General features: G+C 45.7%; 1 protein-coding gene across 1 annotated transcript in view; it reads right to left on the reverse strand.

Annotated features, from left to right (window-relative positions):
- The window catches only part of adamts17 (ADAM metallopeptidase with thrombospondin type 1 motif, 17), a 153,145-nt gene that overhangs the window by 91,150 nt on the left and 42,143 nt on the right, over nucleotides 1-19,852 (reverse strand). Inside the window, exons 3-5 of the mRNA XM_069910550.1 lie at nucleotides 16,569-16,670; nucleotides 8,657-8,802; nucleotides 5,021-5,187 (exon numbers count right to left, since the gene is read on the reverse strand). Of these exons, the coding sequence (XP_069766651.1) occupies nucleotides 5,021-5,187; nucleotides 8,657-8,802; nucleotides 16,569-16,670 (415 nt within the window). The remainder of the gene's footprint in view (nucleotides 1-5,020; nucleotides 5,188-8,656; nucleotides 8,803-16,568; nucleotides 16,671-19,852) is intronic.

A 19,852-nucleotide genomic window follows, 5' to 3' on the forward strand; every position in this document is an offset into this window, starting at 1 on the left:
TCCAGGACACAGGACTCTGCCGGCGGAACCAAATGTGTAATTCAGAAAGGGTTCCCTAAGGCACCGGTTCTCAGCCTTTTTCAGTCAAAGGCCCACCTGGCTTCCGACCAAACATGCCATGGCTCACTACTGGCAATATTTTCAAGTCAAAGGCAGAAACACATCTTTATCTAATATGTTATACAATCTTTTTATTAGTTTTAATATATGCAAAATACATAGGTACATATGGTAATAATAATAAAGTAAATTAATATTGAGTTACAAGTATCAAATAACAATGAACAAGGTACATTAAATGGAGAAAAGGGAAAGAGAAAAGAACCCCATATATTCCTAAACTAAGAATCACACCCCACCCTATGGGGCTGCTGGCCAAGTTAAGGATTCCACTACTAATAATAACAACTATGGGATCATGAAAAAAGAAATCAAAAATAATTAATCTACACATTTAGAAAGTAATTGAGAAAAAAACCCCAAAGATAAAGAAAGTTAATATCTGTTGCAGTAGTAGGGCACCAAATTTTTTTTTTTGAGAGACAGATGCCATCACATCCAACCCCCAATGAGTCTGAGTGGGAGGGACAGCATCTTCCCATCTCAGCAAAATGGCCCTTGCAGCAATGAGGGAAGCAAAAGCCACAACACGGGATTAAATCCATTGGCCCCACTCACTCCAAAATCTTTATCTAATTTATTGTATTTTATATTTTCAGTAAGAACAGGGCTGATCTGGCGGTGGACACAGCTCCACCTACACCTGCCTCTTAATACCCTCACGACGCATACTCACCTTTCTCCCGAGCACACCTCTGTAACCAGTGTGAGGGAGTTGGCCGATACCAGCCCCTGCCCCTCCTCCTCCCCACTGCCACGAAATGCAGCTGGTACGTAACATTTTGTCTGGGATGTCTTGCAGCACCTTCTGTGGGACATTGCCTCCATTACTCCAGTGTCAAAGCAGTTATGTTGCCCAGAATTCTACAGTAGTAGAGCGAACAGACTTGTTTACATTCCTATTAACACAACCACCTGACGAGATGGGGTGGCCACAGCAACATAGCTGGTGGAGCCTTAGGCTCGCAGTACCAGGGACTTGGTTTGATCCTGACCTCGGGTGCTGTCCGTGTGGAGTTTGCATGCTCTTCTTGCGAATGTGTGTTTTGAACTGTTTCCTTCCCACATTTTTAAAGACCCACATGCAAACCCACTGTGACCCCAGGGCAAGTGTGTCGCACAGTCTGGGTCTCTCCAGCATAACGCAGGAACTCTTTCCTCAAAACTCCCAAGCCATTTGCGATGAAACAAGTTTGGGTCATTTATTTCACATGTTATTCGCCCCAAAATAAAGTTTTGGCAATGCAGGAGACCAAGAGCAGGAATTGACAATTCATTCACCACACAAAGCAAATGTGGCAACAACTGCCCTCTCTGTTAAATCCAGGCTAAGATGCAATACGCGTACATGCTGGAGAATCTCAGCAGGTCACTTAGCACCTAGAGGAAGTAAAGGGCATTCAAGGTCTCTTTGTCTGGTTGGATACCCTTTACCTTGAATGGATGCCGTGTGACCTGCTGAGTTTCTCCAGCACGTTTGTGTATTGCCCTCATCCCCAGACTTAGTTGTTTAACTCTGGGACAGGGAGCGGCCAGTTTAGTCACCAAACTCAGATTCCTCGAAAGAAACGCACTGTTCCCTCTCCTCCTGGTATGCCATTGAAGGGTGTTGCAAGTTTACCAACTGCTCAGCTTTGCAGTGACAGACCCCTTACCCCCCCACCCCTCCACCCCCCAACTCTCTGCCTTCCAACATAAATTGAGCAGATGACTGAGAAGAATAAGAACTCAGTTATGAGATGGGGTGGAGTTGGCCCAGGAAGAACATAGGTGGGTGCCAGTTGTGTAGCTGTGGGCCAATTTCAATATTGCAATGGAGAGCCAAACTCAAAGTGCTCGCATACCTGAACTTTTGCTTTGACTGAGAAATGGCCAAGCCCGAATCCCTCCAGACTTGGCCGTACACTGGCTTTTTTGTACATGTTGTTGTGCAGTCAGAGCTGGAAACTCCAGCTGCCAGTTTTAATAAGCTTGAAGCAATCAGCCTGTTTGCAAGATACCACTGTTTTGATTTTCCTCGCTAATCCTTCATCAGATCAATCAGTGAGCAGGGTTCAGCACATGAAAACCCTCACTCCCACTGGATGCCCCTCGCAACAATTCTCCAAAATCCACTGCCTCCTTGCTGTCAGATTGAATGCATTCTCTTGCCTTAAGTTTACTCCTCTGTTCGAAGCAGCACTTTACCCAGAATTACCTGGAACCTACAGCCGTTTGGCCCACAAATTCAGGCCAACTATTTGCTTCGTGACTTTAAGAGGCTGATTTTTATCTTCACGCAAAAGCTGATAAATTCTAGATCAGCTGCTTGTTCTACATTCCTTTTCATTTTCTTTCATTTCCAAAGAGCAGTGAAAATAAAAATTTACACCTCACCCCTCCCCAACTTCCCGCCATCACTCATGCCAAGTGTAAGTTAATGTATTCAAGATTCTAGGAAAGAAGCACTTGGCAGGTTCTGAGTTAGGGCTCCACAATTCCATGCTGGCAGCTCTCCACCATCCTTTCCAGCAAACGAGAAATGGTCCCGTCTTTTCTTTTCCAGCTTGTGTGGCATTTGCAAATGACGAGGCTTTTCTCATAAGTAAGTGCAGTTGGGAAACGCAGGAGTGTTTGAGGTGAATCCACAGACACTCAGTGGCTCTGAAGGGACTTGCTTTTGCTTCTTTTTCTCTCTTACGGTAAGGAGTGCCAGGTGACACTAATGGAGACACTTTGCCTTATGACATGCAGAAAGTAATTTCTCTCACTCTTTTATAGTCTTCTTTCAGCCAACTCAATCCCTGGTCTCCCTGTATTCCCTCTCCTTGCCTTCTTTCAGTTAGCCCACTCCCCGTTCTTCCCCCATCCCTCTGTCCTCTTTTTTTTCCCCCAGCTCTCCACCCCTTCCCTCTCCAATCACAGAGCCCTCCCTCCTCCCCTTCTTCGCTGCTGTGCCCTCCCTCCCTTATCCACCTATTACCTCCTGCCTGTGTGGCTGTGCTCCTCCCTGTAATGATATAGTTTATGGTATGTACTGGCCAGTACAGGCACAGGCTGGCCCGGCCTCCTGATGACATCCTCTCCTAGACTCCTCCCTGGACTCCTCCCCTGTGACCCAGGCCATAAAGGTCGAGTCACCTCTTCCTTCCCTGCACTTCCCTAGATTGGACCTGGGCCCGCGAGTCTTGTGTGTAATAAGGCCTATCGTTCCCCTCAGTCTTTGTCTCTGTGATTATTGGGGCAACTGGTCGTGCCCAACATTCTCCTGCCTCCCCTTCCCCCCACCCTTTTATTCAGGCGCCTGCCTATCTTTTGTTCATACCTCGATGAAGGCCTCAGCCTGTAACATTGCTTATGTAGCTTGGACGGTGTTTGACCTGCTGAGTTTCTCCAGCGTTGTGTTTTTACCTCAATTGTGGTGTCTACAGACTTTCATGTTTTATTTGTGTAATATTACATGTTCTGTACTATGACATGACAATAAAGGAATTTTGAATGATGAATGCAGCCTACTCATCTCCAGTTGCAGATGACCCATCTGTCTTAGAACAAAATAGGACAGGCCCTTTGGCTCATGATGTTGCGCCAACTAATAAAAACCTGTGAAGTTTTAGGATGATTATAAAAAAATGTGGAAACTAATTTGGAATGGAATGAAACTTGGAGAAGAAATTTAACGAAGGGGCAAAGGCGCCAGGATGCTTGTTCCTCACTGTGAAGAAAGTCTCCTCGGATATTTATTCACAGCTAATAGCATCGCCGAAGCTTTCCTTCCCTGACCACAAACAGCATATCCTTCATGCCATAAACACCAGGTTCGCCCGTGAAGCAAAAATGCTGGCTGTGAACACACTGATGGTCAGGTACCGATGATGAGCCCCTGTCAGATACCGTCACTTGCATCAGTAGGGATATATTGAGGGATCCGGTGGGCATTTTTTCTACATTGAAGATCGCGGGTGTCCAGTGCATTCACAGAATTGTAATTTACAGTAACTTTGCACCTTGTTCTGCACGATACTGCTGCCACAAAAATCAACAAATATCATGGCATGTCCGTGACAATAAACCTGATTCTGAACTAAAACCATTTGGTTCAGTTGACCCTTAATTTCAACTCAGCTGATCTTAGTTCACACCCCACTTGAGGACTTCAGCCATGGGTGGGTATCATATTGCTCAAAGACTTTGATGAAGCTGTTCAAGAAGATACAAATAATCCCGTCACACGATTGATAAAGGAAGAGGAGAGTTTTCCTCAGATCCTAACCAGCATTGTGCCTTCAAAAACCCCCGGTTTGTCTCATTGCTCTGTAAATAGCAAAGGCAGAGATACAAAATGGATGTTTCGGGCTTGAGCCCTTCATCAAAGTATGAGAAAATGCCAGTGAGCATCAGAAGAAGAGTGGGGAGGTGGGGGGAAAGGGGGTGGCAGGGGAGGAGATGATCGCTGGAGAAGGGAGGGAAGGGACAGCAACACTGAGGGGAGGGGGTGGTGGAAAAACAGGTTTATGTAGGTGAAAGAACTGGAAAGGCAGGGAAATGGGGGAGGGGGAAGAAAAGGTGAGCAGGTTTAACGTAAGGCAGTGAAGTCGATGTTCATGCCATCTGGCTGGAGGGTGCCCAGGCGGAAAATTAAGTGCTGTTCCTCCAATCTGAGGGTGGTCAGGGTGGGACAGTACATAAGGCTGTGGGCAGACAGATGTATGTAAGAGTGTGACCCAGAATGAAGTGGTTGGCCACTGGGAGGTTGCTGTGGTTGAGGACGGAGAGGAGGTGCTGAGTGAAGTGTGGATGAAATGCGTGGAGACACTGTGATGGGGTAAGGGATAGGTTCATTGCACCTTCAGAAGCATCGATCACTAGAAGTTGCACCGTGGTAATCGCTCAACAGACAAGCCATTTAACATGTGCTCACCATCATTGAGGACTGCAATCCAGTGTTTTCTCTTCTTTTGACATTGTCTGTCTTGGGACTGACACTGCTGATCTCTGAAATTGGGCAAGCCTTTGCTACAGTGTACGTTCTCACACACCTTATGCTCCACATTGGGCCCCAGGCAGCTTGTTCCTCCTGGGCCTGGACTGGTAAGGACAAGACACAGAACATCATCGTCATGAATCAGGCACACAGAAATGACCAGAACACCTTTTCCAAGGCCAATGTCAAGCTCGTAGGAAAGAGAGACCCCTTTGACCCACTGAGTCCATTCTGACTACCCATACTTATCAATAGATGGAAAGGAGCAGGCTCCTCACCCTATGATGTCTGGACTGAAGACGATGTCAAATCAAACTACTGTATACGCGCATATAAAAGTCGACCCCCTATATTTTGTCCCCAAATATTTTCCATCTATCGTGTATAAAAGTCTTTGTTTTTTTAGCACCAGCCACCCGCCCACCGGAGCTCCCGAAGCCTCGACTGCGGACTCTCAACTTGGTCCCGCACGCCCGCCCATTGGAACTCCCAACGCCTTGAACAATTCAGGTACTTACTGCAGTCAAAAGTAGTAAAAAAAAACTAGTCCCACACATCTCCTTGAAACTTCCCCTCCTCACATTAAAAATGCCCCCCAGCCTGTGACATTTGTACCCTGGGAGAAGGATTCTGACTGTCCACCCAATCAATGTTTCTCCTAATTTTATAAACTTCCATCAGGTTACATTTATCCTACGTTAATCCCAATTTTTGCTTCTTTATATTAAACCAACTGCATTTTAAAAGCCAGCTGTTATTCTTAGCTACCCATTATCAATAATTTAAAAACCCAAATTGTACATTTCAGCAATTTAACCATTTACAGCACAGAAACAGGCCAGTTTGGCCCTTCTAGTCCATGCCAAGCACTTTCTCCTACTTAATCCCATTGACCCACACCCGGCCCATAACCTTCCATACCTCTCTCATCCATATACCGATCCAACTTTTCCTTAAATATTAAAATCGAGCCCACGTCTACCACTTCGGCCGGAAGTTCATTCCACACTCTGAGTGAAGAAATTCCCCCTCATGTTTCCCCCTTCAATCTCAATCCACGTCCTTTTGTTTGAATCTTCCCCCTCAATGGAAAAAGCCTGTCCACATTCCCCCTCATAATTTTAAATACCTCTATCAAATCCCCCCCTCAATCTTCTATGCTTCAGGGAGTAAAGTTTAACTTTCCCTGTAACTCAAACCCTGAAACCCTGGCAACATTCTTGTAAATCTTATCTGCACTCTCTCTATTTTGTGATATCCTTCCTATAATTCAGCGATCAAAACTGCACACAATATTCCAAATTTGGCCTTACCAATGCTTCATACAAAGGGCATTCTGTATGATTTCATGAGCTTCAGATCTGTGGGTCGGTCACCTTGCACCAAAAGGCAAGCAGCGACACCAGTCGGTTAATTCCAGCTTCATCTGAGAGTTATTTGCTCCAGATTTCATATTTACAAGGAAAGAAATCTCAACCATACAGATATACAATCACATAAAATCATTCAGGGCCTTTGGCACAGCATCTCCAATGCTAACTGGCAGCTACCCATCTATATGAATCCCATTTCCAAAATCTCTTCTCCTCCTTGTGCTTCAAGTATGCAACTTCTTAAGGTGTTGTGAGAGTCCCCGTCTCCACAACCACCCCTTCAGACCAGATTTCAACCACCCTTGGGTTTAAAATAATTCATCCTCCGATCCTCTCTAATTCTCCTTCCCCTTTAAATCCACACCCTTTCATCATAGGTATTTTAATTACATCCCTGATAATTTCCTTCACCTGAACTAAATCCCTGATCTGTTTCCTTGAGGAATGGTTCAAGCCCGAAGTGTCGGTGATATATCTTTACCTCCCATAGATGCTTGGAAACTGGCTGAGTTCTTCCAGCATTTCTGTGTGTTTACCCTGATCTGCTTCCTCCAGATGGATGAATGGATGGGTATGTGAGGGAATGGGTGGGTGATTAGGTAAGTGGTTGGATGAATGGGTGGGTGAGTGGGCTGATGGGTGAGTGAATGGGTGGTGAGTGGCTGAGTGGATGGATGGGTGAGAGGGTGGATGGGTGTGTGAATGGGTGGATGGATGGGAGGGTGGGTGAGTGAGTGGATGGATAGGTGAGTGGATGTGTGAATGAGTGGGTGGATGAATGGATGGGATGGTGAATGGGAGGGTGGGTGGATGGCTGAGTGGGTGGATGGTGAATGGGAGGGTGGGTGGATGGCTGAGTGGATGGATGGTGAATGGGAGGGTGGGTGAGTGGGAGGGTGGGTGAGTGGGAGGGTGGGTGAGTGGGATGGTGGGTGAGTGGGAGGGTGGGTGGGTGGGTGAGTGGGAGGGTGGGTGAGTGGGTGGGTGGGTGAGTGGGTGGGTGGATGGATGGGAGGGTGGGTGGGTGAATGGGATGGTAGGTGGATGGGTGAGTGGGTGGATGGTGAATGGGTGGGTGAATGGGTGGGTGGGTGAATGGGAGGGTGGGTGAATGGGTGGATGGGTATGTGGGTGAATGGGCAGATGGGTGAGCGGGTGGGCAAATAATCCTTTTAGGACTAGATTCATTCTGTTGAATCGGCTCTCCTTCCGGGTCAACATGCGGTGCAAGGAATGGACGAGTCTGTCAGTTGTTGACAACTATCGGAAACATTAGCCTTCTCGTTGCCAAGAACCTTATGTAAAGTGCCCAAGGAAAATCCATGGGGAATCTTGCCACAGTGCTAACTTCCCTTTGTCATTGCTGATGTCCAAATAGGGGACATTCATAGAGCCTGAACACAGGGAGAGATCATCCAGGGACCATCTACCTGCTGTCTGACTGCCTGCACTATTTTTTAGACAGTTTGTCAGACGTATACTTTGTTATGGACACTGTAGGAATTACCCTGCTTTATAGTGAGCCTGTACAGGTTTATAGACAGACTGTAGCTCTTTTACACTGTGATAGGGAGAGCACATCTATTTGATGGTCAACTCTCTGTGCTGCCTTTACATGAGGTGACTTCCTGCGTAGTCTCAACTTCATAAACCCTCTCTTTCAGAATTCCTGGGTTCAGGCTGAAGCCCTGACCATTCGCATGAGGACCTCACATTCCCTCTGCCTACCCTCCTTCGGTGGAAGCAGTCCCCTGCCCCACACCCTCCACTCAGCACTCAGGCTACAGCTGACTGAAAAGGGCAGGTGGTGCGATGGGAACTGCAGCTTCCCCCCCCCTCCCCCCCACCCCCGGTGTGGACACAGAGCCGTCTTCCTCTTCCTGCCCGCCCAGTCCATTCGCTGCTTCCATCCCTCAGAAGAAATCCACATGGTTGGGTTTGTGGGTGAGGGGGGAGGGGAAGGTGGTGAATGGTGCTAACAGGAAACAGAATTGTATAGGACCTTTCTAACCTTCTTAGCTTAGAGAACAAATGAAAATAAAGCAGGAGCATCTTGTGTTTGACACGGGCTGCTGCTTTGAACACTGGCCCACTGGCAGCAGGCCCGTGCCCTGTGCTCGGGATCCCCGTTTGCACCTTGCCACAGATTGCCCTCTCCCTCTTCGGTCTCACGATGCACCTTGGAGTAGGGTCAACTTACGGGGGATTGTCACATTTCCTTTGCCTGAACCTGGCTCCGGTCCCACACGTTCGGCTGCACATACTCCACTGGCTCCAGGAACTCCAGTCACCATCCACGTGTTCCGGGATCGGTGCTTTGCTGACGCACTCCCCTACTCTGCACCACTTCAATAACAAGACAAAGGGTGTGTTAAAATCTGCAGCGTCCCCCCAGCGGTTTACCAATGCCTGGGTCTCATCAAGTTAGCACAGTGCCGTTACAGCGCCAGCAACTCGGGTTCAAATCCGGCTGCAAGGAGTTTGTACATTCTCCTCGTGTCTGCGTGTGTTTCCTCCCACCCTTCCAAACGTGCGGGGGTTGTAGGTTAATTGGGTGTAATTGGGCAGCTCAGTGGTCTGGAGCAGTGGTTCTCAACCTTTTTCTTTCTATTCACATCCCACTTTAAGTATTTCCTATGCCATCGGTGCTCTGTGACTAGTAAGGGATTGCTTAAGGTGGGATGTGGGTGGAAAGAAAAAGTTTGAAAACACTGTTTTAATCATCCCTGATTGACTCGTGATATGCACGATTTCATCACTCCAAAGGAAATGGACCAATGACAATTTTTCTCAAGCAAAATATTTCAGTAACAGCGGTTCTTCACCTTCCCTTCGCACTCACATCCCACCTTATTTAATCACAGAGCACCAGATGGCGTAGGGATTACTTAAAGTGGGATGTGAGGGGAAAGAAAAAGGTTGAGAACCACTGGTCTGGAGAGATGCTGTTTCCTTGGGTTGTAATTAACAGCTGATAATTAACTTTGAACTCCAAAAGCTAAAGTGCCAAAGGCATATATTGATCCAACGATTGTTAATTAAAGACCTCTGCTAGGAAAACTGCAGTTTATCTGCTGAGGTAACAGTTTCTGTTCTGCTCCAAAATACCACGTGCTATTCTCCAGTAGTCCTGCCCTGAGAGGTCTTGGAAACTGTTATCAGTGCTCAGTGAATTGACGATGCTGAAAATCAATAAATCCCAAGGGCCTGATAGTCCGCATCTCCGAATAGGTGGGCCTGGAGATAACGGATCCATTCGTGGTGATTTTACACCATTCCCTACACTCTGGATCAGTTCCCTTGGATTGGAGGGTTGCTAATGTGACAACACTTTTTTTTCTAGAAAAGGTGGGAGAAAGAAACCAAGGTGAGCAGTTAGCCTGACTTCAGCGACGGTGGTAACGCTGAATTATGAAAGATGTCATGGCCAAGCGTTTGGAGAGGAGTGACAGGATTAATCCAAATCAGCGTAGATTTACAAAAGTAATTGGTAATTTACTTGTGATTAACTTGTAAATTAGATTTACAAAAATGCTCGACAAATCTAGAATTTTTTTGAGGATCTGACCCGTAGAGTGGGCAATGCTGAACCAGTGGATTTGATGTAATTGGACTTTCAAAAGGCTTTTGATAAGGTCCCACACAAAAGGTTGGTGTTCAGAACTCGGGAACATGGTAGAGGAGGTAATGTACTGACAGATAGGAAACTAATTGGCAGGTAGAAAGATTGGCTGGCAACTACTTGCGGGCTACCACCAGGTTCAGTGCTGGCACCCCAGCTATTTACAATGTCTACTGATGATTAGGCAAAACAATTGTAGAAATATCTCTAAATTTGCAGATGTCACTAAGATGGGGTGCAGTGTGAGCTATGAGGAAAATTCCAAGAGGCTGCAGGGTGCCTTGAATAGATTCAGAGTGTGGGCAGATGTATGGCAGATGCAGTAAAATGAAGGCCAATGTGGGGTTTGGTGTCAAATAACAGGAAGGAGGAATATTATCTGAACAGTGAGAAATTAGGCAAAAGGAAGATGCAACGAGACGTAGGAGAAATGGTGATTCAGTCACTGAAGGCTGAAACGCAGGTATAGAAGGGGGTGAAGAAAGCAAACTGTACGTAGGCCTTTAATCCCAGAGGTTTTGAATACAGAAGCAGAGAGGCCTTACTGCAATTGCATGCGGTCTTAGCGAGGCCATATCTTGGGAATTGCATGCATGTATCGTGGTCTCTTAATCTGAGGCAGGACATTCTTATCATTGGAGGAGTGCTGCAGAAGTTCACCAGACTTATCCCTGGATAGCAGGACTGAAGGATGAAGAAACACTGGCCAGCCCAAGGCTGTACTCATTAGTATTTAGCAGAATGAAAGGGGATCTCATTGTCTAGACAGGTTAGATACAGGAAGATGTTTCCAAAATTAAGGAAGTCAAGAACAGGGCGGGGGGGCGGGGGGGCACAGTCCGAAGAGAAGGGGGAAGCCACTTAGGACTAAGATGAGGAGAAACAACTTCGCTCAGAGAGTGAAAAACTTGCGGAACATCTTGCCACACAAAGTAGTTGAGAGCCAGTTCATGAAATATATTCAACAGGGAGTTAGAAGTGGAGCCTATGGCTAAAGAGATTCAGGGGTATGGAGAGAAAGCAGGAATAGAATGCTGAGGTCACATGATCATATTGAATGGTGAAGCAGATTCAAAGGGCTGAATTGCCTTCAGATCATTTATTTAAATTTAGATATACCACATGGTATCGGGCCCTTCCGGCCCAATTACACCTAATTTACCTACAACCCCTAACCCCGTACATTTTGAAGGGTGGGAGGAAACCGGAGCACCCGGAGGAAACCCACACAGACACGGGGAGAGGACGCTACAAGACCAGCTGAGCTCCTCCAGCATTTCTGTGTTTTTAAATTACCATCAGCATTGCCCACTGCCCCTTCTGCACCTATTGTCTTTGTTTCTATAACTTTCTGCCCTTTGTATTCCAGCCTGCTGGATTTAAACATTGTTTATTGACTTGTGGGCTTGGATTCCACACTGTCTCAGTATCTCTCTCCTCCCCACTGTTCCTACAGTTGGAAGCGGAACAAACCGTGCCTCAGCAAAGACAAGTCAAATGTGCCAAGGCCGATTTACATTTGATTCCGTTACAGTTTGTTACCATCAGCTGCAGAATTCCACCTTAAAGAGGCCTCCAAAAAGGCATCACTGAACCTTGCCTGCACTTGGCAGAGGTTCAATTGGGGTTAGGCAGTTAGTGCACAAGGAAGAGGCCTCAAGTGTTTGCATCTACAGTTATTCCTACGTGCTGAAGCTTGCATTTTCCTGACAGGATCACCTTTGCTACAAGAAGGATGTCAATGAGCTGGAAAGGGTGCAGAAAATATTCATGAGTAAGTTGCTGGGACTGGCAAGCTGTAAGGAGAGAATGGATAGACCTGTAATGTAGAAAGTTGAGGGCTGGCCATTATGAGGTGTATAAAATCAAGAGGGGCATCAATATGGAGAGTAGACACAATCCCTTTGCCACAGTAGAAGAGGTAAAGCGCAAAACTCTGCAGACACCATGGTCAAAGTAAAAACACAAAGCTGGAGGAACTCAGAAGGTCAGACAGTGACCTTTATGTGTAGCAAAGATAAGGATATATAACCAATGTTTTGGGCTTGAGCCCTTCATCAAGGTTTATTCGGGGGGGGGGGGGGGGATTTAATAAAGACATGAAGGGAAACCTTTCTCATGAGGGTGGTATGTTGGTGGAAGAGGTGGGGACAATTCAGATTTACTATATGACATCTCATACAACCTGAGGTTCTTTTTCCTGTGGACCAGGCAGAATTACCAGTTGGTGGTCATGCAAAAAAAAAACCCTGCACACAACATACCCATGTGAACAAATAAAGAAATGTAAACAACGTGCAATACAGGAAGAAAAATACAATAAAGTGCACAAGTAAGAGTCCTTAAATGAGTCCCCGATTGAGTTTGTTGTGGAGGGGTAGCCACTGTTCCTGAACCTGGTGGTGTGAGTCTAGTGGCACCTAGACTTCTTTCCCGATAGCAGCAGCGAGAATAGAGCATGAGCTGGGGTGGTCTGGGTCCTTAATGACTGCTGCTGCTCTCCGACAGCAGCAATTAAGACATTAAAAAGATATGTGGGCAGGTACATAGATAGGGAACTGGTGGAGGGATATGGGCAAGTACAGGAAGGTGGGACTAGCTCAGATGGACTATTTGGTTGGCATGCACAGATTGGCCAAAGGGCCTGCTTCCGTACTCTATCAGTCTATGACTACAATTCAGGAGTAAGCTTCCAAGGACAATTCCCTGAGGCAGATGTTGTCTGTCTCAACAGCTGGAACTGGAAACCTAGCCATTTGGAGACAGGAAACGGTTCTTTAAAGAGGCCAGGCATCCACATAGAGTGCACAGTTCCAGCAACCTGCTTCTTAAGGAAAACGTACCCTTGGTTGCTGCGCTCTCCTTGCACCCCACAGCCCCCTGGTCTAGTTCCTGGCCTTGCACCCTGTAACAAATGAACAAAATGTCCTTCCAGCAAGTGTAACACAAAGATATTGACTTCCATTCTGTTTCCTGATTACCTCATCGAAATTCTCTTCTGGGGGGATTCACAGAGGTAAAGGTTGTAGAAACATTGCCCTACAGTGCCATGGACCCAGTGTAAGTTATCCCTCGTGCGTAGGGAAATGATGAAATCTAAAGGGAGGTGATGCTCCCTACGTAATCATATACTAGTGCACTAAATGTAGCTTCATCCCTGCCTTCTCATACACTAAACAATTCAAGGATTCATTTTTCTAATCCTTTCAAATTTAATGCTTGCACCTCTCCAATGCTTTCCTCCGGCAATTCTAAGCAACTTATTCTTAGACAACCATTAGCACAAGAACATTTAAAAGCACCACTCCTGTTTTAAATCACCACAAGGTTCTTTATTCAAGGTCATATTGGTACAAGCATCAAATTCTTTACTGGAAGGCGGCTGTTGGGACTGTAACAATTGTCTGGTGGAAGTAGAGCAGCAAAGTTCATCCAGGGGTCTGTTTATTGATGCGGATTCCAGTATCTCCAGCCTCCTGTGTCTCTCCTGTGTGGGGTGAACAGGATCGACTGAGGTGAAACACAAAAGCCTGCAGATGCTGTGATTGTAGCAAAAGCACAAAATTGCTTGAGGAGCCAAGCTGGTCTCACAGCGCCCATAGGAGGTCTCAAAGTACCACCTTTCACACACACTGCTTTACTGTTGCACGCAACATAGAGCCTTAGACCTATGTAAACCTACTCCACAACAATCAGACCCTCCATACCTCACACCCATAACCCTCTATTTCACTTATATCCATGTGCCTTGTTCCTATTGTACCACCAATTACCCCTGGCAATACATTTCAGGCACCCACTTCTCACAGAATAAAAAACTTGCCTCTGACGTCTCCCCTGCCACTCACCTTAAAGGGAACTCTACCCTAAACCCAAGTCCTCTGGTGTTTGCCTATGTCACCCCAGGAAAAAGGTGTTGGCTGTCAACTCTATCCAAGGCCTGTAGCAGCACCAATTAATAACAGCTTGAAACAAATAAAGAATACCCTCACTCATTTCTTCCAGCACAACATGAAGTTGACTTTCTTTTATTCCACTTGACACAACAATGAATTATTCAACTTCCCAAACACCACCTAGCCACATCCTTCTGACCTTCTTATCGGATCACCACCATGCAAATGATCCTGGCGCAATCGCACTCTTTCTCCTGCAGGCCCTCATAAATCTATTTAGTTACCCCCCCATCCTCTGACACTCTGAAGCGAAAAGTCCTAGCTTGGTCGACCTTGCTTCATACAACATATTCCCCTATCCAGGCAGCGTCCTGGTAAATTTCCTCTGCACCCTCTCCATAGCATCTACATCTTTCCTGTAATGAGGTGACCAGAACTGAATTCAACACTCCAAGTGTGGTCCAGCCAGAGATTTGTAGAGCTGCAACATTAACTCACAGCTCTTGAACCTAATCCCCTGACTAATGCAAGGCCAGCACGCCAATACACCTTCTTAATCACCCTGTCAACCTGAGGGATTTACGGACTTGCAACCCAAGATCCCAGTCTTAAGAATCCAGTATTGTACTTAATGTTTATCAGAAGGAGTCACTGGTCCAACAAGGTTGCAGCTTGCGGTTTTGATGGGATTTCTTCCCAAATTGTAGCGTTGCCTGGGCAGAATTTAATAAGTGGTGGAATCTGATGTATCTTGGCTTGCTTCCAAATGAGAGCCACAAAATAAACCTGAACATGCTGTAAATTGTAAGTAGTTCTGATGAAGTGTCACAGACTCAAAACATTGACTGTTTTGCTTTCCACAGCAGGTGCCTGATCTGCTGAGTTTACCACTGTTTTCTGTTTATCGGTTACTTCCAACGACCCAGAATTATTTTTTTTGCTAGCGTCCACCAATTCTACGCCAGGAGGGATTCATTAGCTCAGCCATCTGCACTTGTATGAATCCAGCACTCCAGTACAGACAATTAAAAATGAAGACAACCAGTGTCGACTATTCCTTTCCTCCCACCGAGGCTGCTCGAGCCCGAATCCCTCCAGTGGATTATTTGCTGCTTAATCGATTGATCCATCCCGTTGCTGCAGGAAAGCCACTTTTTTTTCTTGCACCAATCCTAAACACCGATTCCGCTGCTTTGCAGGGTTATTTGTGGAGGGCGACTGGAGGGGTTTCTCATTGTGGAGTTCCTGGCACAAATTTGCTTTGGGAAAGGAGACACACAATCTCAAGCAACTGTAAATTTCACTTACCCTGCATCTCCCAATCCTCATAGGTGCTGGATACCAGGGATTTTACTGTATATAAATTATATACAGTCCCAGAGAGAGTCAAAACCTTCTTCCGATGGTAAGTTTAATAAACAAGCTAAGGGGTTTTAAAAGGGGATCTGAGAGCTGAGGGTTTTTACACACAGAGAGCAGTTGATATCTGCATGCACTGCCAGAGGGAGTGTGGATTCATTTACTCTACTTACATTTAGGAGGCAGTTGGACAGACACCCAGATACGCAAGGCATAGGAATGATGGCCCTATTGCAGACAAATAGTATCGATGAGAAAAAGAAGACAGTAGGAACTTGATGGGACAAAGGGCCTGTTTACAACTTCAAATGAACTTTAATTTTAATGATACAGCAGAGTAGAAGGATTTTCTGGCCCATGAAACCAATGAACCTACCTAACCCTGTACGTTTTGGAGGGTGGGAGGAAGCCAGAGCACCTGGAAGAAACCCACGCAGATGCGGATAGAATGTACAAACTCCTTACAAACAGCAGTGGATTCAAACTAATGTCGCTGGCTCTGTAATCACATTGCGCTAACTTCAATTCTATGACATTATGACAGTAATTTCAGCTGGGAACTGTGAGGCAGGGACTGAGGCTTGTCACTGGGTGAGTCCACAGGTCCAGGGGCCAGGAGTATAGAGGGCAAGTACTGGCTTTTCAGCTTAAACTATTACTAGTTTTTTTCATTTAAAACTTTAGAGATACAGCAGTCTTCTGGCCCACGAGCCCATATATATTTGGAACGTGGGAGGAAACTGCAGCACCCACGGCAACACGGGGAGAGCGAACAAATTCCTTACAGACAGCACGGGATTCAAACCTGGTTCTTCTTCTTCCAAAATAAACTTTCTTGAATGGAGAAACAAGTTCTTGGCAGGGAGGGAAAAGTGAGCAACGAGGGGAGATTCATGCGGGAGGAGCAGCAAGTTGGGCAAGGGGAGAAAGTTGTGAGGAAAATGGTGGCCTAACGTACAGGTAGAGGGTGGTCACCGAGCAAGAGCGTGGGGCTGCAGACAGTGGGAGGGATCTCAGGGGCATGGTCTTTAAACAGAGCAGCGCGGAGAAGGATGTGGAAGGGAAACCAAACAGCAAGAAAGATGAGAAAGAACACATGGGGAAAAATAATTCCAAACAATTTGCTCCCTCCAACATGGCTTCTTTGCCAAGTTTTGGAGTGATGGGCGTGTGGTGAATCTGTGGCCTACACTGTAATACCATGTCTGATGAAACACCACTGGTTTTTAACTCACTTTGTCAACACCGCACTCTGTCCCATCCAGCGGAGGATCCAATTTGGTTTTGCAGGGCAGGTCTTTTTCCACCAGGCACCAGAGACCAGAACACATCAAGTGCTAAAATGACAGGAGAGTTGATGGTTAGAGTTGAACGCTGTGTCACACCTCCAATCCGTCTTAAAAACAGTCAACAGAAACAGACTCTCCACAATTCATGTCCAACTTCCCAATTCTCACAAACAACCCTGCGAATAAGAATAATTTTGATTGTTGGTCACAGGTGATTGGAATTGGCAAATTTTCTACTCAAGTCAAAACACAACACTGGAGAAACTCAGCAGGTCAGTGTCCTTTATTGAGTAAAGATAAAGATATATAACCAATGTTTCGGACTTGAGCCCTTCCTCAAGGTATGAACAAGGTTTGAATTATGTAGGCAATTGAGAGTACTTTGCCATTACTTGAAATGAATTACTAAATTGTAAATAACCAAGACTGGGTTGTTTAGTAGCGTGTTTCACAGCATCTCTCCACAGGTCAGTGGTAAAGGATTATTGGGGCAATTAGCTCTCAGCGTTTCGTGCCAGACTTGGGGTAGTCTTATACATCGAGTATAGCTAAAATCCTATATTTTAAGTGGAAATTCTGGGTTCGTCTTATATACCCAGTAGTCTGATATGCCGACATATGAGGTGCACTGTCTGACCTGCTGACAGGGCACCGCATATGTTGGTGTATCAGACCACTGGGTATATAAGTGTCTGCAGACTTTTGTGTTGTACTCAAATTCTCTACTTACATGCATTGCAGTCATTCTGCCCCATTTCTCCCTGCACCATTGTTTCATTATTTGATACGATTGTGCTATCTACTGTATGAATTCACTTGCCTGGATAGCACGCAAAATGAAGATTTTTACTGACTCTTGTTACAAGATTCAATTCAAAATCCCGACACTTCATTCAATCTTGACTGATAAATAATTCAACTCCATCAACTTGTTTAGCTTTAATTTCACTTAACGCTTTTCCACCTTTCATTGGCCAGACAAGTGTGAGGTGTAACACTTTGGGTGGCCAGTTGGACACGGTCAATGGCAGGGGCCTGCCAAGGGATCTAGGAATATAGATACATAATTCCTTGAATGTGGTGTCACAGGTAGATACAGTCTAAAGAAAGCTTTACCCACATTGGCCTGCATCAATCAAAGTATTGAGTTGGGATGCTATGCTGAATAAGACTTTGGTGAGGCCAAATTTGGAGTCTTGTGTACAGTTTTGGACACCTAACTACCAGAAAGATATCAGTAAAAACACAACATTGGACAAACTCAGCAAGTCAAACAGTGTCATTTTAGTAGCAAAGATAAAGATACATAGCCAATGTTTCGAGCTTGAGCCCTTCATCAAAGTATGAACAAAATGTAGGCATGCGCTTGTCTGGGGACATGCCTACATTGTTCTCACACTTTGATGAAGGGCTCAAGACCAAAATATTGCTTGTGTATCTTGATTTTTGCTATATAAAGCGAACAGTTTGTCCTACTGAATCTCTCCAGCTTGGTGTTTTTACTTCAATCACGGTGTCTGCAAAGACTTTCGTGCTTTACTATCCTTTTATTAGGGATCATCGAGACAGGACACCTGCTGTTGTTTGGAATCTTCTGGAGTTTGGAATCATTTTAAAGTGGCAGTTCCTTTAAGCAAATCCCTTGCTCCTAAGTCCCCACCGTCTGTCCCCGCCATCCCCTGGCCATCCGTCAGCCCCCCATGCCCCGGCCACCTGTCCCCTCCCCCATCTAACTCCAGAAGCGGCAGCAAGGGTGCAGTGCTGCTGAGCCCAGAGTTCACTGGAGCGCCACACTGGTTCGCGGCGATGGCTCACTGTGAAAGCAATGGCCGTCTTCAATGGCTCAATGCGAAAGCAATGACCGTCTTTGTTACCCATAATCCCCATGCAGCTAGAACCGCTCTACCACAGCCAGGAATACACAGAGCATTTCCAGCTGCATGGGGGATTATGGGTAAGGAAGGCTGCCATTGATCCCACATTGAGCCAGCCGCCACCTGCGTCTCTCCCACCGGGTGCTGGGGGCCGAGAGTCACCTTTCCACCGAAGGTAAAAGGGGGCGGGGACAACAGGGGACGTGGAACTCCCTCTGAAAACAGAGAATATTTGCACATTTTTAAAACTAAGTTATATTTCATTCAACCTACCCCCACCTCAAACATCCAGCCTCCGAAATCACCGCAACTCAACCTTATTTAGTGTAACGCCCTGCCTGGGTGATTCAGGAGTTAAGTATGCCAATTTATTATGGGAAATTAGCATTACTTATGTGTAAAAAGCATATTTGATGAGCAGATGTCAACTACCAAGAAAAGTGCAGGTCTTTGGAGGTTGCCGGTGTTCGGAATCCCGGATAAAAGGTTAGGCACCTGTACAAGAAAGATATCAATAAGGCTGGGAAGTAAACCATTGTTGTGCCATGATTGGCTGCTGCCGGCTGGACACGCCCATTGAGACCGATTCTACCCATAACCCCTTGCATGCTCCCCTTTCTCTTTGCTTCGATCTGTTAATGAGGTTGATGCTTGTTCCAGTCTTTAGTTAATAAAAGCCTGATAGTTTCACCACTTTTGTGATTATGGATGGCACACTGTAAATCAGTACACATACAAATAAAGTTGTTCTTCTCCACAAAACTTGTTGAGTGTTTGGCAGCAATTCCTGGTTTATATTAGAATATAAGAGTGCAGAGAAAATTTATAGGGACGTTTCGGGTACTTGAAGAGCTGAGTTATAGAGAAAAGTTAAATGGGTTAGGACTTTATACCTAGGAGCATTGGAGAATGATGGGATACTTTTTCTAGATAGGGTAAATACTCACAGGTTTTTCTTCCCACTGAGATTGGATGAGACAAGAACTTGAGGACATGGGTTAAGGGTGAAATGTTTAAGAGGAACGTTAGAGGGGACTTCTGTCAGAGGGTGATGAGAGTGTGGAATGAGTTGACAGCAAAGGTAATGGATGTAGGTTTGATTACGATCTTTAAGAGAAGATTTTTTTACACTACCAATAAATGGTAATTCTGCCTACGGGAAAAGAATCTCGGGGTTGCATGTGATGTCATGTATGTACTCTGACAATAAATCTGAACTTTTAAGATTGGATACATACATGACTAGGAGGGAATATGAAGGTCTATGGTCCAGGAGTAGATCGATGAATTTATGTAGAATATTAAAGAAAGTTGGTAACATAAGAAATAGAAGCAGGAGGCCATACAGTGTGAGGA

The sequence above is a fragment of the Narcine bancroftii genome, chromosome 14 (genome assembly GCF_036971445.1).
Source record: "Narcine bancroftii isolate sNarBan1 chromosome 14, sNarBan1.hap1, whole genome shotgun sequence".
NCBI classification, from domain to species: domain Eukaryota; kingdom Metazoa; phylum Chordata; class Chondrichthyes; order Torpediniformes; family Narcinidae; genus Narcine; species Narcine bancroftii.